Below are 17,315 nucleotides of genomic sequence, written 5' to 3'. Positions count from 1 at the left end.
GGAACCTGGTCCTGAAATGGTTGAATTATGTGCATGAGTAGACTTTGTAATTTAAGTTGTTATCACTTTTTTTCTGCTTGGGTTCTGGACCAGATAAATATTCATTAACGATATTATTAATTTACTAGACAGAAATAAAAGAAATCACCATTCCATCAAGTCTTGATACATATATTCATTGGGATCATTCATTCTTTACCAGGGAGAGGGGCCAGTGGGATTTTGGGGGGGGGGGGGAGGGGGGGGGGCACAGGAAAAAATCCTACTTGTGCAGCAATTTTATAATAAACAGAATGGTAAAAAAGAGAAGAGCCATTTTATAACTGCAACAACAGAGAGGGTGGTCCAGGGGGGGGGGGGGTACTCCGCAAGAGTTTGGGTAAGGGTGTTCCGCTGGGATTCTGAAAGGGGTACACTGTTTATGACAAAAAAAACTCAAATTTGTAGACCCTGTTTATGACAAAAGATATAATTTATTGCACTGAGTTCCCGTTTCAATTATCATGTCACCTTGCATATCATTTTTTGCGACCAAAATAACCAGTTTCGGTCAATACGAAAGTAGAATCCCTGAATATGACAGGAAACTCAGGAAGAACTTGGAACTTGAGTGAAATAGCATGCCCTGTTTATGACAAGAAGCTTGAAAAACCATACCCTGTTCAGCGGATTATCCCCGTATAGTCCATATATGGGAGTACCCCCCCCCCCCCCTCTCCGGGGTGGTCATGTTTCTTGGATGAGTTACAATGCTAATCACGCGCCACCCCTTCTCCCTGCCTGATTAAAATTGAAATGTCCTCCATACCTTGCTTGCAGAGGTCTTTTTCTGCCCTCCGTTCTACGGAGCTCTAGGGTTAGAAAAACAACCTCTGGTAGGTCCGGTCCTCCGTCCCTGTCCATCTAGAACTTGGGCAAACAATTTGAATTTGGCGCGAAAAATCCACTAACAAACCACTTCTGCAGCAAATAATGATATATGAATGTGCACTTATATCAAAGATTATTGCTTTAAAATTGAATTCGTACCTTCGAAGTCAGAAGAGACCATTTTCGAGGTTATAACAACAAGAAAAGACTTTGGGCGAAAAACAAATTTGCAAAAAATCAATATTGGAAGCGCGAAGCCTTATGGGAAGGAAGGCCATAACACAGGAATCCCGCAATAGCAAGAATGAAGTGGAATTCCAGGAAACAGTATCATTCTTTGCTTATTTCTTGGATTTAACTCGAATCTGAGTTAAAACCGACGGTAAACAAGGAGAACCGCTCTTTTTTAGAGGCTGTTTGACCATCAGCAATCATGAGATGTCACAAATGCAAGATAAATAAGCTAAGGAAGGAATTTCCTTCTGAGGGGCTGACAGACAACTGTGATCATGCTCCTTTACACTGCCTTAGAGTAAGTAAAATTGCTATAAATATTCCTATAAATCAGCTCGTTTAGAGTGTAAAGACGAGTAATATTAAGAAACTTTGTTTATTCCTAGAGAGAAATCTTATTAGGTTGAGAATAGTCAGCACGTAAGGCATGGAGAAATATTTTTGAAGCCCTGCAGTTATCCTGCTAGCAGTGTCCCTTGTTGACGATTCTTGAAAGATTCTTGGTATTTTGAGACTCTTCTAGCAAGGAAATCATGATTAAATGAAGTCATGAAAAATCTTGTAAATTAAACTTGCTTGTTTACACACAAGAGATAAATATTCCCAGAATAAGAATGATAATTCTGATTGATTGAACCAACAGGGCCCCAGGATGCATTTCAAAAAAGTATATTATTACGTTACATGAAGCTTTATTGCAAGTAATTCAACTCATGAAATTATACTAAGTTAATTCATGCAACTAAGATATAACTTCTTGAATGACAGGAAGCATTTGATGTATAAATCTGGTTTAAGGGACCATTCATTCATTTTCTGGAGGAGGGGGAAGGGATTATGTGACAAGGTGGAAACCATCAATTTTTGCCATTAATACATAAGGGAACCCTAAATTTAAGGGGAGCTTTGGGACCATTCAATAGTTTTGTCTAGTGGGGTGTGGAGCGGGAGTACAAGAATCAAAACCATCATGATTCAGTAGACTGTTGGCCATGGATGGTCGATATCCCATCCTTACTCCGCATTCATGCACCCAGTCTTCGAATCATGATTGTTCTGTTATACAGTATATCATGATATTTCATCATAATCATCATCATAACTTATCAGGCCAGGAGGTGTGCATAACTCCTTCGCACTATTCCTTCAGCACTGCATTCTGTGCCACCAACAATATAATGATGATTGATGTTTTCCTTTAACTATCCAGTGCACCACAGAACATGTACAGAATAATAGTTGCTGTTCAATTTGCTCTGAACCAGTTACTACTGACAACCAACGTTACCGTGAATGCATCAGTATATTAGACAAGCTATTCCCAGAGATTGAAATGCCCCAAGCAATCCCATCTGGTACCTTGGTTGCATCATCCACTACTGGCAGTGAGACAATCACAGTCTCAATGATGGGTGGAGAGGCCACAGAGATACCTTATCAGGGAAGCATGACTGTTTTGACGCTGAAGTACAAGATACAAGAGCATTTTGGGGTAGAACCACACAAACAGAGACTGCTATACAATGAGAAAGAACTGAAGGTAAGCAAGTAATTATATTCTGTTTTATATTTTTATTATGAGCTTCCTGTTGCTAGAGAAGAAGGAGGAAGAATGAGGAGAGTTCCTCCTCTTGGTAATTTTGTTGTTGGAAACAGGTCATCCTTGAGAGAGGGTCCTGAAGTGGGGAAGGGGGTGCTTATTCCATTTCTCAGCCCCCATTTTGACCAAATCCCATAGTTCCAGCCTATTTTGTGCTCAAATCACAATCCCATTTTTTGATTGTTCTTTTTATTCATTTATGAATCCCATTCCCAGTGCATAATATTCCATTTAAATGAGAGTATGGCTGCCATGTGATAAAGGTCCATAATAAATAGTGGGAGAAAGATGCTCAAATGCAAGAACCATTATTTACCAAATGCTTATGTTAAATGTGTGTGAGGAAAGGTAAAAGAGTAGCCTTTTGAGAGACATATGGTGCCTAGGGACTGGGAAGGCATCATTCTTATGGCCGATACCCTACAAAAAACCAGAGACTCTAAGAAAATCTTGGTTTCCTGTTTGCTAGATTTACCAGAATCTTTGACATTTTGTTGAGCATGCGTAGTACTAAGAATGAAGGTTTTGGGATCTAGAGTGCATTTTTCCAAACTGAAACCAAAATCCTGATTGGGTTCCCTGTGTAAAGTTTTGATATCACCACAGGTAGCCCAACACCCACTTTCAACTTCAAGCATTTTTGAAATATTTTCGCCATTGTTCTTTTACCTTACCAGGCATACATGAATGTTGGATCTAAACTTGTTACTCTCCAGTATTATGGAGTACAGCCCTTCACAACCATAAACCTTATCATTGTTTTGTATGACATCCCTGATACGTTTGATGAAGTCATCTTTGATCTGTTCTGGGGATATCCCACTTCAGGAAGGGATTATTTGGATGCATCAGTACTTCTGTACAATGGAACCTCCTTTATAGAAACAGTAGACTACCGTAGAATGCAAAGTAAGACATGCAATGCTGTCAAACACTCAGGGGATGTCATGGATGATACAAATCGCCTTGGACATCATACTCTTAACGTCAAACTTAAAAGTCTACGAGAAGACATAGACAAGTTATTCTTCACATTGAGTGCTTGGAATTGCCCAAATCTTTCAAAATATCCCAAGCCAAGCCTGCGTTTCTTTGACGCAAGGGCTCCAACAGATCAGCTGTGTAGTGACTCCATGCAACATGCTGCAAATTCTCAGGCTATAATTATGTGTAGTTTGTGTAGAATTGAAGGAGCTTGGAAAGTTTTGAGCTTGCGAACTGTTTCTAATGGGAATGCGAAGAATTATGATCCACTCAGAGGCACAATATTACACATGATTCAAAGTGGCACAACATAGAAACTCAATGAAATACTGGTTTAGAAAATTAGGTAGAGTGCAAACAATTAATCTGTGAAACACTTATTACTAATTAGTACAAAATAGTGCTAATTTAACAATAGAAAACAATGGAATTTGCATGAAATTGTGCTATTTAGTATTATTAAAGTTTCACGGTTATATTGTTTGCACTCCAGTTTAAAATTAATATTAGAGTGCTTGCACTAAACTCGTGAAACAAATACTAATTTTTAGTACTAAATAGTGATTATCAAACAATAGGAAACAAAGGATTCCGTATGAATTACTACTAATTAGTACTAATTATTATTCACGGCTGAGTGCGTGCACCCTAACACCAACATTACGATGTATTTTAAGATAGTGTGAACAATATAACCATGAAACTTTAGTAATACTAAATAGCACAATTTCATGCAAATTCCATTGTTTTCTATTGTTTAATTAGCACTATTTTGTACTATTTAGTAATTAGTGTTTCACAGATTAATTGTTTGCACTCTACATTCTGATGTTCAAATTGTGGGATTGGTAAATAATTTGGAGTCTGCTAAAGCAGATCATAAAAACTTGTAAAACAGGTTTGACATTTGTGATGTTCAGTGAATAAATCTCAGTTGGTACAATTTGTGAACATTTTGATGCTAAAATGAGACTAACCCTTAGTAAATGGTCTGACCATGCAACACAGCGGCATTGCATGATTTTGAAAATGGTCTATTCCGCAATTCGGTTTTTAGTTTTAAATATAGTCGAGTATAAATTTAAAGGTTGCAATTCTAAAGGTGGTGAGTACCAGGGAATGTGTAGTTTCAGAAATTATCCATACCCCTCCCCCACAGGAATTTTTTAACGACCCTCCTACCCAGGAAATTCCAATTTTGCTCTTTCTCTAACACTCCCTACCCCTCTGAAATTCCAAATTTTTCTTTGTAAGGGGGGATGGATAATTTCTGGAAATACACTAACAGGGTGCAATACTATAAAATAGCTATAATTATTGCACTCTTAAGTTTCATTTATTCATTCAACAAGAAGAGACAATTACAGGGATTTTCGTGCATTTTATTTGTACTGTGTGGTTGAGCAACGTTTCACAGATGCACGTTGTACCCATTTACAGTATTTGTAACCATTATTCGACAAGTCCTAATATGTCTACATTCTTAATTTTCAATTATAATTTTAGCATAATTATTATCTGAGTAGTGACCACGAGATGCATATTAGTGCCAAATCTAGAGAATACTGCAATGATCCTAATATAGGAGAGCTAGCCCTAGGTGTTAGAGTGTTTATCACAATCACTTCTTTACTGGATTTATGCATCAGTTATTCACCATTTTCCATACATCGGTTCACTGGTCAAACACAAAGAATTCAGTCGAGGTTGCAAGGTTCAAATTTGAATAATCCTTTGAAAGTACCTTGGCGCCTTGCTTGAGTGCTTTGTGTTTGACCAGTGAACCAATGTATGGAAAATGGTGAATACAGTAGGAGTCTCTATGGCATGAGACGGCATTCTTAGCAGCTTATACCCTTGGCTCCAGAGGTTCTAATTGGCTTCTCATAGGTTTAAAGTGACTTTCCATCAAAGCAGAAAAAGCCAGTCAGCAATGATAAATAACCGCTAGACCCCAGGGTAAGCAGCTGAATGTTATTGATTAGGAGCCTCACTGTAAGCCAATTGACTGTGCAATCTGTAACTATAGTTGTTAATAGCATTTATCATTAAAAAATGCATCAAAAATGATGTGTAAATTTTCCTTTGCAGGTCAAGAATTGGCAGGGATTAGACTTTGGGATATGGGTATACAGGTAATAGACCTACAGCTGTATATAATAGGTAATAGATCCTGCGCAGATGTTCTTAAGGTCGTCACATCATCACAGCAATTAATGTTTCTCCCTGTAGAGAGAGAAAAGTTGTGTGATGACCCTAAGAAGGAGGAAGGCTATGGCTACACTAAAACAATCATTAATAAGCTGCGAAGGATAGCAGTAATACAGTACTACTAGGAATGAGTCCAGACATTTTTAAGTATAACATCTGCAAGACATTTAACATTAAAGCAGAAGCAGTTACCTGAAAGGTTACAAAACCTATGCTGTTGACCTTACCAATAAAGATTTTTAGTATAAATACACAGGTGATTATTAAAAATCTCGGGAGCTGAATGGTCAAGAAACTCGGATTATCACACCATAATCACCGCCAGCGATAATCCAAAATGGTGGCCAGCTGCTTGGTTGCTGTTACCGGGAAAAAATATGTCTTTTATCTTCTTTTTTTCCCTCCTTTTGAAAGTCTCACCTGTGTATCTATACTAAAACAATTATTCACCTCAGGCTCAGTGAATATTGGGAATAATAAACTCAACTTTGTTTCGGTTATTATTCCCCGATATTCACTTCTCCTTCAGTGAATAATTGTTAAATATTATAGCTATGTAAAATACTATCCATAGATCTGTGAACTTTGTATTTTCAGTGGAGACTTGGAACAACATTTTAAAATATAAAATATTGCACCTATACCAATTATTGTTTCACATTTATATTACTGAATCAGAAAGTTTAGCTAGTATACCAGTTTGAAGTAACTTTATAATATTCCAGCGCTGATACTATTTCCAGTCACACCTGGTCTAATACCATTATAAAATGCCAGAAATCAGGATTATTTCATTCATTCCCAAGATCACTATTTTCTGTTGTGTAAGGTCCATGTTGTTTGTCAGTGGTCAATGGCCAGGAAGTGCATAAAGTCTTTCTTGTTCTGTTGTGGTGATCTGGTGGGTCTACCAAGATTTTTACGTCCCCCTTTATTACATTTGATTTCTAAAAGAACAGGTCCTTTCATGCTACGCACAGCTCGGACTTTTTCTGCAATGTCTTCAGGTTCACTTGCTTCCATAACCTGAGAAATAGTATTCATAAAACAGAAGTTAACTCCATACGCCTATGATACAAGGCGTGGCCATGCTATAGCGTGTTCCCTTCCTTCCTCCCCCCCCCCCCCCCCCCCACCCCACCAAGCTGGAACACTAAATCTTTCATAAATGGCTCCATAACCTGAGTTACTCACAGACATGACACCATTGAAGGCGTGGCCATTCTATTGGGTGTTCCTCTCAACCCACAGGTGGAATTACCAAATATTTGTTAAATAGAGTGTCTACATTGGACTAAACCTTGATAATTTATTATAAAATAATTGGGATAGTACGCGTGCTACGATTGGTCGAAAACCATGTTTGATAAGAGTATCAAAACACGCTCGCGTCATTTTAGCGCACACGAGTATTGCAACTGTCAGATTTTAATCTATCACGCGTGCTCATTGGCCAGTTTGAACAAGATGGCAGGTAGGGAGAATTTACTTAAATTTGCTTTTTTTCGATCTTTTCGCGAGTTTGTTATTTTATAAAACAAATCAAAAACAGTTTTTTGTGTTTGATACTCTGATCAAAACACTTGGGATGTTGGGAGAACACTCAAGAAGCTGGAAACCACTCCGCTACGCGTCGTGGTTTCCTACGCTCCTCTCATGTTCTCCCAACATCCCGCATGTTTTGATCAGAGTATCAAACACGGAAAACTGTTTTTGATCTGTTAAATAAATATTCAAATTCTTCCACTAACAGGAGCCCCTATATTTTCTGGTTTAGTAATTTGATGACTAACTTCAGAAAGTGTAATTTTCTACCAGACACTGCAAATGCATTATGATGATGGCTTTAAATCACGAAGGGCAAGACATAAGACATTAATTTATATAAGTTATCTAGCATATGTCCCTGCCTCAGTTTCCCCAAACAAAACTACTACCTCCCCCCCCCCCCAAATAAAACTACTACAAACAGAACGACCTTGGTTAACTTTTAAAATGATAATAAGTCTGGACCACCTACCTCTCTATAGCCACAGGCTCTTGCAATACCCAAGAAACTAAAATTTGGATTAGCAGCATCTGTAGGTTGCCCTCCAACAGAATCATGACAGCCATTATTGACGATGATATGTTTCAAGTTTTCACATTCCTCACTGCCTACAGTAGACATGCCTCCGAGGTGCATGAGTGCTGCACCATCACCATCAAGACAAAATATCTGTCAGAAAGTGCACCAATACTTTAGTATTCAACATAACAAAAGGTTCCTTAATATCATTTCTATTAGTGACAATAATCTTGTCTGAAATACACCTCTTTACGTAGTCTCCTCTGCAGCCATCATTAGTTTCAGTCCTAGATCCTAACGCGCCCTCTGGGACCAAGATTAATGACAGCTGCAGAGGAGACTACTCTATACCTTAGTGCAAATTATGTTTTCCCATTTTGGTACATGATTTTCTAGAGTGTGATTTCTCGTTTAATGGTTGTGCATGAGAATCAACTCAAACATTCTTATTCTCAAAGAGAATAACGTGGTCTGAAATGCAAAGGTAGTATGCCCAACACAGAGGTCTATTGCCTCTAACCATCTCATTATGATTATACAGTGAGCTTTCCATCAAATCATTCCTGGTAGAGTCGGTTTTATTTTACCGATGTATAACTCCTTCGTGGGAGTTGAAGAATCTGCCGTGTACTTGATTCCATCGCGTAATAAAGTCAGGAAGTCCAAATACACAAGTTTTTCCTGAGCCGTTTAACTGGTCATATTTTCATGAAGTGAACCATGAATGGTTATTACTTACTTGTCGTTTAGGCTTGAACTTGGCAATACCAATAGCAATAGCAGAGGTATGTCCCATTGATCCTACTGTCAGGAAGTCTTTCTCATGGCCCTGCCCTTTTTGTATACGGTATTCAAATAACTCTCGCGATAACATGCCTGTTGTTCCAACAACGACATCTCTGTCATGTAGGTTGTCAATAATGACCTTAAGGACTCCTTCTCTGTTTAAGGGGTAGCTAGGAAGATAAATTGCAAACAATATATCAGTAAAGGAAATCTCACAATCTCAAGTACGTTTAGGAATTTATAGGTACGAGTGAAAGTTTTCAAAATTGTACAAGCCTTTAGGCAAGTCCAATTTGAGAATTTTCAAAACGTTATGAGTACTATAAATTCTGAATTGTACGAGAAGATTGTGTGATTTGTTGTCGATAATACACTCAACAAAATTGAGCTACTTAATTGAGACTCTACAGAGTACAATATTTGGGATTTAATTGTACTCCTCATGACAGCCATTATTGACTATGTGTTTCAATTTTTCACATTCCTCACTGCCTACAGTAGACATGCCTTCTCTTGTCCAATCAGAATCAAGTAATTTTGTTAAGTGTATTATAATGTAAGAAAATATAAAGATGAATGAATAAGAAACAAAAGAGAGAAGTGCTAATAATAATGGCTGGTTATCAGACAATATCTAGAGAGAATTTATTGTTATTTTTCTGGTCAAATCTTTGCCTCACTGGTCATTTTGACGAGTAATTGCATACCCTGTTTATGACAAGAAGCTCGAAAAACCATACCCTGTTCAGCGGATCATCCCCGTATAGTCCATATATGGGAGTACTCCCCCCCCCCCCCCCCCCACTCCCCTGGGCTCAACCTCAACCTCATGGAGCATTTCATCTCTGGTTTCTAGTAAATAGTGGTAGCGTTTTACTTGCTTACAGTTCTGGTACTTTGTCGAGCTTGTAGGGCAAAAAGTTCTGACGTCGCACCAAAAGACAATATGGACCTTTTGTTGTTTCCATGTGTTTACGGGCTGTGTATAGTGCCTGAAAAGAAATGATAAAATAACTGTTATAAATCCCTTTTTCTGATTGGTTGGGAGCATCTGCATTTTGAGAGCACACAGCACGCACAATTGCACTGTGTCCAAAATAATGGCTACTCTTATTTGTATTTCATAAAAGAAATAAAAACCTTGCTTGTTATACATGCTGACGGTGAAGTTATAAAATACTTGACAAAGCTAAATTTTAGGATAATTAAACAATCAATTGAACCTCTGAAGGCATGACACTGGGTGTCCTGACCCCCTGGATCTACCACTGAAATTTTAACATCTTAAAATCAAAGTATAAAAGGTCACTTGCATTATAGCATCATTTACTACCACTACCAGGCTCCCTTGCAGGCTTCCTTTTGTTCAGTTAATTTGTAAAGCATTTTGGTAGTAGTGGTATTGGGTATAGTATAATATAATGCCATCATGCAAATGGCCTGTTGGTTAATAATTATTAATGATTAATGGTTTACCTGCTCTGCACCTTCATGATAATCTGGCAACACTTGAAAGGGAATTCCACACGAGGCTGAAAAAGAAGATTACCTCGTTATAAATGAACCATTCAGGCAAACCTAAGGCAAACATTAACATAACAAACTGAAATTTGTTTTTTCGCTGCCGTCAATCAAACCTAATCAGTCGGTACCTTTAATATTTTTTGACTGGCAGCAGCGAAAAACCAAATTTCAGCATTTTTTAACAATTTTCATCCGAGTGCCCTTTAAAGAAAACCCACTGATTGCTCTAAACTTACCAAGAATTCCAGGTGTGGCCTGTCCTTGTACGACATGCTGGGGTTCATCTCTCTTTCCTGGTTCTCCTCGCCATCCAACCAATAAAAGCATAGGTATGCTATATACACCAGGTACGGCAAGGGACATTAGGGGGTTGACTATATTGCCCAGTCCAGAATTCTGTCAAAAAAGTAGGAGCTACTGTCATATAAACATTCAAATTCTCCCTAATGAAATGGCTGAAATAATGACCTGTTTTTTAAAATATGGCTTTTTATCATGTATTATGGAGTATTCATAATTATTAAGTGTACATTATTAGTATCAATGCCTCTATGGTTGGTTTGATTCCTAGCATTTTCAAATTACAAATTAGGAAACCTCTTTATCTCTTTTAATTCAAGAGTTTCAAGTTTCCCAATATTTTTCCTTAATAACTGACCTTATCAAAATCCCAATTTGACTTTGCAATATTGCACTATGGACAGGTTATTGGGAGTTAATGGTGCAAGGTGTACTGCGTTTGTATATTTGCTTCACTGACCTCTGAGGCATGAGATCTCAAGTTGGATTCTTAGGTAACTTTAGATCTGATGTCAAGATGATGTCTTGATGTCTGACAATCTTGATTCAAGGTAATTTTTTCTATGCATTCTTATAAAGTTTTCCTCGCTCAGCAAAACCCATTAAATTGTTAGGTTTCTATGTTTGATTTCTAAGTTAGCCATGACCAAATTAATTCCCCCATATCAAGAAATTGCTTCAGATAAAATTAATGTTGGTTGGTTTGAAAAATGACACATGGTGTTATAACAGATAAGCTTAAAATAGTTAGCTGTAAGAGGGTAAAAATTCTCATTTCCATAAAGGGTGCCCAAGCTAATCAATGTCAAAAGAGGAAAAGGGGTTACATCTATGGTTATATGATAAATATCTCACTCTATGATCATAATAAATGTAAGCCCTGTGCATCCTTGCCACAGAACCGTACTCTGATTTTCAATCATCTCTATGAAAAAGAGACAAATAATGAGAATTTGTTGTCAAAGTAATCCAAATGAATGAATATTTAGATATCTATAAAACACACACTGCTTCCTATAACCCTATTATTAGCAAATCAAGGTCCCTTTTGTATGGTCTGTACTCTTATCAAACATGGAATAGCATCAGTATATGATTCAAACTCAAGTGGAACCATAAGCTCAGCAACTAGTTTCACTGCAAAGTTTGAATTATATTCTGACGCCATTTCCTGTTCAATAACAGTACAGACCATATAAAAAGGACCTCTACTTGTTTTTTACCACAAAAATTTCACTTATTTTTTTGACGCTTTTATACTTTCAAATATGTTGTGTGACAGATGTCATCAGCACATGCCCATCTAGCCTATAATCCACAATGTCTCTCAGCTAATCAGTGTGTGAGAAATCAACAATTTGTGATAGAAAGCATAATTAACATGATCTCATACGTGGCTTTTGTGGTCTTTTGTTTAGATTTGTATACGATTAACAACAAATATTACAGAAGCAGGCCTGTTATTATTTCAACAGTTAATACCTATACTATCTAGTATACTAAATAAAGAAAATGAAATGCTTTCCTTCAAGTACCAAAATGGACATGAAACATTCTGATGCAGAGTGGGTGCAGAAGGGCGGCACAAGGGACATGAGACAGGACAGGGGTGGGGTAGGGTGTGGTGTATATGGGTGCACATAAAGAGTGATGGAGATTGAAATGACAATGAAAGAATGTTTTATACTGATTAGTGCATTATTCACTTGATAACAAATCACAGCCAATCACCCCTACTACTTGAACAAAGGTAGTGCCCTCCTAGTCAAAAAGCTTTTGCCACAAACACAAAACAATTGTCAAAAGGTGTGGAGCCCTAATAAACCTGGCTAAGAAGAGTTGGTATTGTTTTTGAGATTATTTCTAAGACCTCTGCAGGCCTCTGGTCCTTTAGCAATATTTTATGAGGTCATCACTTACCTGTAAGTAGACAACAGCAGCTTTCCCTGTGGCCATATGATAACCTGATGCTAGTGCAATAGCATTGCCCTCATTGGCTGTGATGACGTGATTCTGTTTGGGCGTCACTGTTGTTACATATGCACAAAAATCTTTCAGGAGTGAGTCTGGTACTCCACAGAAAAAGTCCATGTTGTGTGCTCTGATGGAATTGTAGAACTCTTTTGGATCCAAGAAGTCTCGCACCAGTTCTGTGAACTGTCCAGCATCTTCATTTCTCTTTTTTTGTTCTGATACCTGGAAAGGAACAAAAGAAATCTTTCCAGTAGGTTGCAGGGCACAAAACAAATTTTAAATCCATTAGCAAAACCTTTCTAGGAAGTTTTGTTTTCATTAGCAAAAATTTCAAAGTCACTAGTGATCGGACGCAATCAGTCCTTCAATTTCTAGACTGTCAGAAAACAATAAAAAAAAGCATCTAATTCTTCAGTTTTTTTTGTTTTTTTTCTGCTGAAGGGGGCTTCAGCCCCCTTTGCCCCCCTGGATTCACCCTTGAGACTTGGGCACAGTTTTTCTTTATCTGGACCTTCTAGCTGATAGGATAAATAACATCTATTTCACAGTTTATTTTGCCACAGCAAAATCAAATGCAGTTTAGGGAGCTTTCATAATTTATGGGCTAGGGAGAATATGGGGATTTTACATGTTAAAATAATATTTTGGGGTGTCCCCTTAAAAATTACATATTCTTAGTACCCCCACCCTCCACCCCACTAGAGAGGTTTTGTAAATATCATGTTCCCCCTTTCCTAATCTTTGAATTCTAAAAATATCTTTGATAGCCCCCTCATCGTTACCAGAGTAACATATCCCCATAGCCATGTCATGCAGTTCTATTACAGTTGATTTCATAAAACTTTGGCCATTCCTTGTCTGAGGCCCTGTCCACACTATGTCGGATAAATTTGAATCCGAATTTTTATTTATTCAGTTAGGCCTACCATCCACACAATTCTTCACCGAAAACGATTTTTTTCGAATATGGTCTACAGAGTGGAACGATTTGAAAACTCCGGCTAGCTGTATTAGTGGGATGGAGAACGTTTTGTACCCGAAATTTTTCGAATACAATGACGTCATGATTGTCATTAGAACATGGTAGGAAGGCTAAAAATTCACTGCGGGCTCAATTTCAACTTCGATGCACATGCTCAGACGTGCAATGAAAATGAAGCGTTGCTGCCTTAGATCGGACTAGTGTGGACGTCAAACATTTTATCCGTTTTCATGTGTTTTGGTTTCGGTGTGAAAGTTGCGGATTCAAATTTATCCGGCATAGTGTGGACGGGGCATGAAGTTCGTTCGCAAGTTCACAACTTTGTTATCAATTTCAAGTTCCGACGGTTGTCGACGATCTTTCAAACTGATAATACAGCTGCTTCTAAAACTCATCAAATCTACCGTTCAAATTCAATTTTCAAAGTAAATATTATTGCGACAAAAGGAATTTGACTCTGTACGTTGTCTGGAAAATATTTGAATTCTAGACATAAACAAGTAATGCACTTATCATTTACTTCCCCGTGGGTTGAGTTTTTTTTTGTTTTTTTCCCCTGGGAGGCGGGGCGTTGTTTAGCTTTGGGAATGGATTGGCTGAAACACAGGGACATACCCACGGGATTTGTTCGACATTTGGTCAACAGTTTTTTGCATTAGACTATGGTTTTTTCGAGCGATTTCGTGCCATTAAATTCCTGAGCTAGTAGAGGTAAAATAAAATCAGATTCGTCTTTTCTTCTTTTCTTCTCAATAATGCCATTACTTAAAGCATGGGATGTGTCGAGACTTAAAAGAAAGTCTTAAATGACAGAAAATTTTGGTGAATGAAAATATGTGTGACCCATGAGTGATTTAAGATGTTGCATTACATAAATCTCTGTACTATATGTTCCTTTCTTTAGCTTCTAACCAGATCAACAGTTGTTAACTCTATCGAACAGATGTTTTTGAAACAGTGAAAAGTACCTGTATGTCTATAAGTTTAAAAGTTCATTATCACTTATCCTTTTATTTTAACTAGTCGTTCATAACGCATCCTTACCAAATCAAACATAAACTCCTTATTTGCTGTTCATCAAAGATGTCCAGTGATTTAATATTCAAAGAAATTCAGGTTTAACCCAATTTTTACCACTTCCATGCCAGCTATGATTATAGTTAAATTAAATAAATACGGTTTTGGGTGTACATTTCGGCCCCCAGGGAAGGGCTATTCGTAATTAAGTTATGCCCTTTACCCAGTAGTCTCCCCCACAGCCGCTTTCAGTGTTGTCACGCAATGCTTTCTCCCCTGAGTAGCGGCTGCTTACCCGAGCACAACATTCCTTTCCTATTGTTTGTGTTCAACCAACCAGATAAGTCTCATTGTGTTTCAAGAACCAATCAAAACGTTTGGAATTTGACAACTTGTAAACATTCATGAGAGAAATAATTCTAAGACGCATTTGAGTGGAAGTTGGAGAAAATCATTGGGAAATTAAAATTGAATTCGTTCTTGTTAAATGTTTAATGCCCCCCCCCCCCCCCCCAAAGTTATTGGAGATGGAACTAAGTGTTTTCTTTGTTCATAAAGAAAGAAAAGATTTATATTTTTATAAGTTTAGCTATCGACATTGTTTTATCGGCCGATAGTGAATTCAAGTTTGTACTTGCTATCAAGCTAATGATCGTACCAAAATATTAGAAGCAAAAAGAAACTGGAAAACTTTTTTAAAAAGCGTAATTTAGACTCATGGAAGTTAAACGAGACGACTCAAGATTTAAGAGATTGAATTCGAAAACAAAGTCTGAATTTTAATAAACGAAGAAGATGAGCCGCGCAGATCACTCATTTTAAACAACGAATGCAGTGTTAAGCTAAAGAAAATCGCAAAAAGGCTAGATAACTTTTAAATCTGACACTGTCACACCGTTGACTTCTACGGGTATTCATTGTAAACTTCTGGGTAACGCTCACAGTTCTGGTATTTACTTCGCGTATACTGCGAGGATTAGCTCACATTTGATACTGTTAGAAAAGTTGTTTTGTTTTGTTTTGTTCACACTGTTAGAAAAGTCGTGAAAAGTGAACACGAATCGTTAGCTAAAGTGTTATCTTATGGCCAACCTTCTAACGTCGCGTTAGCAGTTTATATGAAATGCCAAGAACTTCGAACTCCTGTTATTCAAAAAGTCCTCGAGCTTGTCTTGAAAGAAATTACTGGGCTATGTTCTAGAGCGCCAGTAGTTTTATTCCTTTGAGCGATTTCCCATATCCAGTAGGCAGATTTTCAAAGAAATCTTGTTTTTCTTGTAAAGTCTTTCGTATGGCGTCTTTCTGATGATTATTAAACTGTTTGATGCGAAATTTCTTAGCTGCTACCTCAAATACTTTCTCTAACGACGCATCTTATTTTCCATATGGCGCGAATGGTTCCTGGATTTCGAGAACTAAGCCGTGATTGGTTAATTCATAGGAAAGGAATGTTGTGCTCGGGTAAGCAGCCGCTACTCAGGGGAGAAAATGTTGCGTGACGACACTGAAAGCGGCTGTGGGGGAGACTATTTACCCAGGGGCTTTGAATGGTTTTTTTTTTGTCACGAAAAACAATTCCCCGGGGGTGCCCCGGCGGTCGACCCACTGGGAAGCAAATGATAAGTGCATAACGGTTGATTGAACCAATTTCACAAACAAATCGCAAGTTCGGGACCTACATTGAAAACTTCGGAACTAACTTCGGAATTAAAGCGGCCGAAGTTTTGTGAAACCAATTGTAAAGCAGTTGGGGATTTTGATGTACAAATGTGTACAATATTCCAGTAACAATAGTCACGGTACGGTCCACGTACGCCTACAAAACAGTAGGTATTTCGATAAACAAAATACTCAAAATAATACCCCAAAACCTTTATTTAAAAAAGAAAGTTATTCGCAAAAGAAGATCTAAGGATAGATCGGTCTTAATTTGGATTTAAAACTGCTGGAAATCTACTAAGAATAATGGACTTAAGTAAATGTTACGTCTATGTACACAATAACAATTCACCTAATGATTGAGAAATGTAAGCTCAACTCAAATTATAACTTGCGTTTTTACCTGCAGTTCCTGATCCACGCGTTGCTAAAAATAATATAAAACAAGAAATAACGTTAGCGAAATTCATAGTTCATGGCGGTTGGGAGACTTTTACGAGGAAACATTTTTAATGAATCAAAGTTGCCGTACCTCTGCTGCTGTTCGCTGTGGATCTGTTGGAGATGTCGAAACACTTCTTGTACCAAGAAAAACACCCTTAAAAATAGACGGGGAAAAGGCAAAATTTAACCAGAGTTAGCTTAAGACTTCATCTTTTATTTTATCTTTTTAATTTTGTCTTACTCGAGTTGTCAAAGCTCCTTCTGAGCGTTTAAGGAGAGAGGTTAACAGAGCCCTTGGTGCCGCCATTGCAGACAGGTTACTAAGAAAGAATATTATAGGTATAGGCCTGCATAAATTAACTCAACGAACCAATCAGGGACGAGCTAGAAAATTGATCGGAAGATCGACTAATCGGGAGATTACTGCCACGTGAAAGGGTCCAAAGTCCAATCTAGCAAAACCTTGGTATTCAAAACAATGATACAGTACTTAAATTTCTAACCATCTTTCTTTTATTAAATTCAATTTTCATATTCAGTCACCTTGGACAAGGTGCAAGGTGATAATATTAAAAAAACGTATTTATGACTTCAACAATTGGCAAAAAATTGTATTTCATGACTAGCTTACCACAGGTAATTATCTATGTACCCACTCGGCT

At 37.7% G+C, this 17,315-nt stretch overlaps 2 protein-coding genes across 2 annotated transcripts; one reads left to right on the top strand and one right to left on the bottom strand.

Moving 5' to 3' along the window:
- The first annotated feature begins 1,167 nt into the window (after nucleotides 1-1,167).
- On the top strand, nucleotides 1,168-4,631 carry LOC116287544 (uncharacterized). Its single transcript, XM_031694225.2, has 3 exons — nucleotides 1,168-1,402; nucleotides 2,315-2,644; nucleotides 3,382-4,631. The coding sequence occupies exons 1-3, from the start codon at nucleotides 1,304-1,306 to the stop codon at nucleotides 4,000-4,002; spliced, it is 1,050 nt and encodes a 349-aa protein (XP_031550085.1). The 5' UTR covers nucleotides 1,168-1,303; the 3' UTR covers nucleotides 4,003-4,631.
- Nucleotides 4,632-5,049: 418 nt separating this feature from the next.
- Nucleotides 5,050-16,969, bottom strand: LOC116287539 (uncharacterized). Its single transcript, XM_031694223.2, has 10 exons — nucleotides 16,895-16,969; nucleotides 16,742-16,807; nucleotides 16,613-16,636; nucleotides 12,498-12,773; nucleotides 10,514-10,673; nucleotides 10,230-10,285; nucleotides 9,639-9,745; nucleotides 8,707-8,923; nucleotides 7,920-8,117; nucleotides 5,050-6,925 (listed from the first exon to the last, which is right to left on the bottom strand). Exons 1-10 carry the CDS (start codon nucleotides 16,958-16,960, stop codon nucleotides 6,743-6,745), a joined length of 1,353 nt encoding a protein of 450 aa, XP_031550083.1. The 5' UTR covers nucleotides 16,961-16,969; the 3' UTR covers nucleotides 5,050-6,742.
- Between the last annotated feature and the right edge of the window lie 346 nt (nucleotides 16,970-17,315).

The sequence above is a fragment of the Actinia tenebrosa genome, unplaced genomic scaffold (genome assembly GCF_029948245.1).
Source record: "Actinia tenebrosa isolate PJP-AT-01 unplaced genomic scaffold, QUT_ActTen_1.0 PGA_scaffold7__59_contigs__length_16204524, whole genome shotgun sequence".
NCBI lineage: Eukaryota > Metazoa > Cnidaria > Anthozoa > Actiniaria > Actiniidae > Actinia > Actinia tenebrosa.
This window is presented reverse-complemented; position numbering and strand designations above follow the sequence as displayed.

What these genes read in the sequence shown, in the direction of transcription:
- LOC116287539 (XM_031694223.2), bottom strand. Translation starts at nt 16,960, where the DNA reads ATGGCGGCACCAAGGGCTCTGTTAACCTCTCTCCTTAAACGCTCAGAA. An exon ending in CTGCTGTTGTCTACTTACAG is followed by an intron (nt 10,674 to 12,497) that starts GTAAGTGATGAC and finishes CTTTTTTGACAG; the next exon opens with AATTCTGGACTGGGCAATAT. An exon ending in CTCGACAAAGTACCAGAACT is followed by an intron (nt 8,924 to 9,638) that starts GTAAGCAAGTAA and finishes TTATCTTCCTAG; the next exon opens with CTACCCCTTAAACAGAGAAG.
- LOC116287544 (XM_031694225.2), top strand. Translation starts at nt 1,304, where the DNA reads ATGAGATGTCACAAATGCAAGATAAATAAGCTAAGGAAGGAATTTCCT. An exon ending in CTCCTTTACACTGCCTTAGA is followed by an intron (nt 1,403 to 2,314) that starts GTAAGTAAAATT and finishes TTAACTATCCAG; the next exon opens with TGCACCACAGAACATGTACA. An exon ending in ACAATGAGAAAGAACTGAAG is followed by an intron (nt 2,645 to 3,381) that starts GTAAGCAAGTAA and finishes TTACCTTACCAG; the next exon opens with GCATACATGAATGTTGGATC.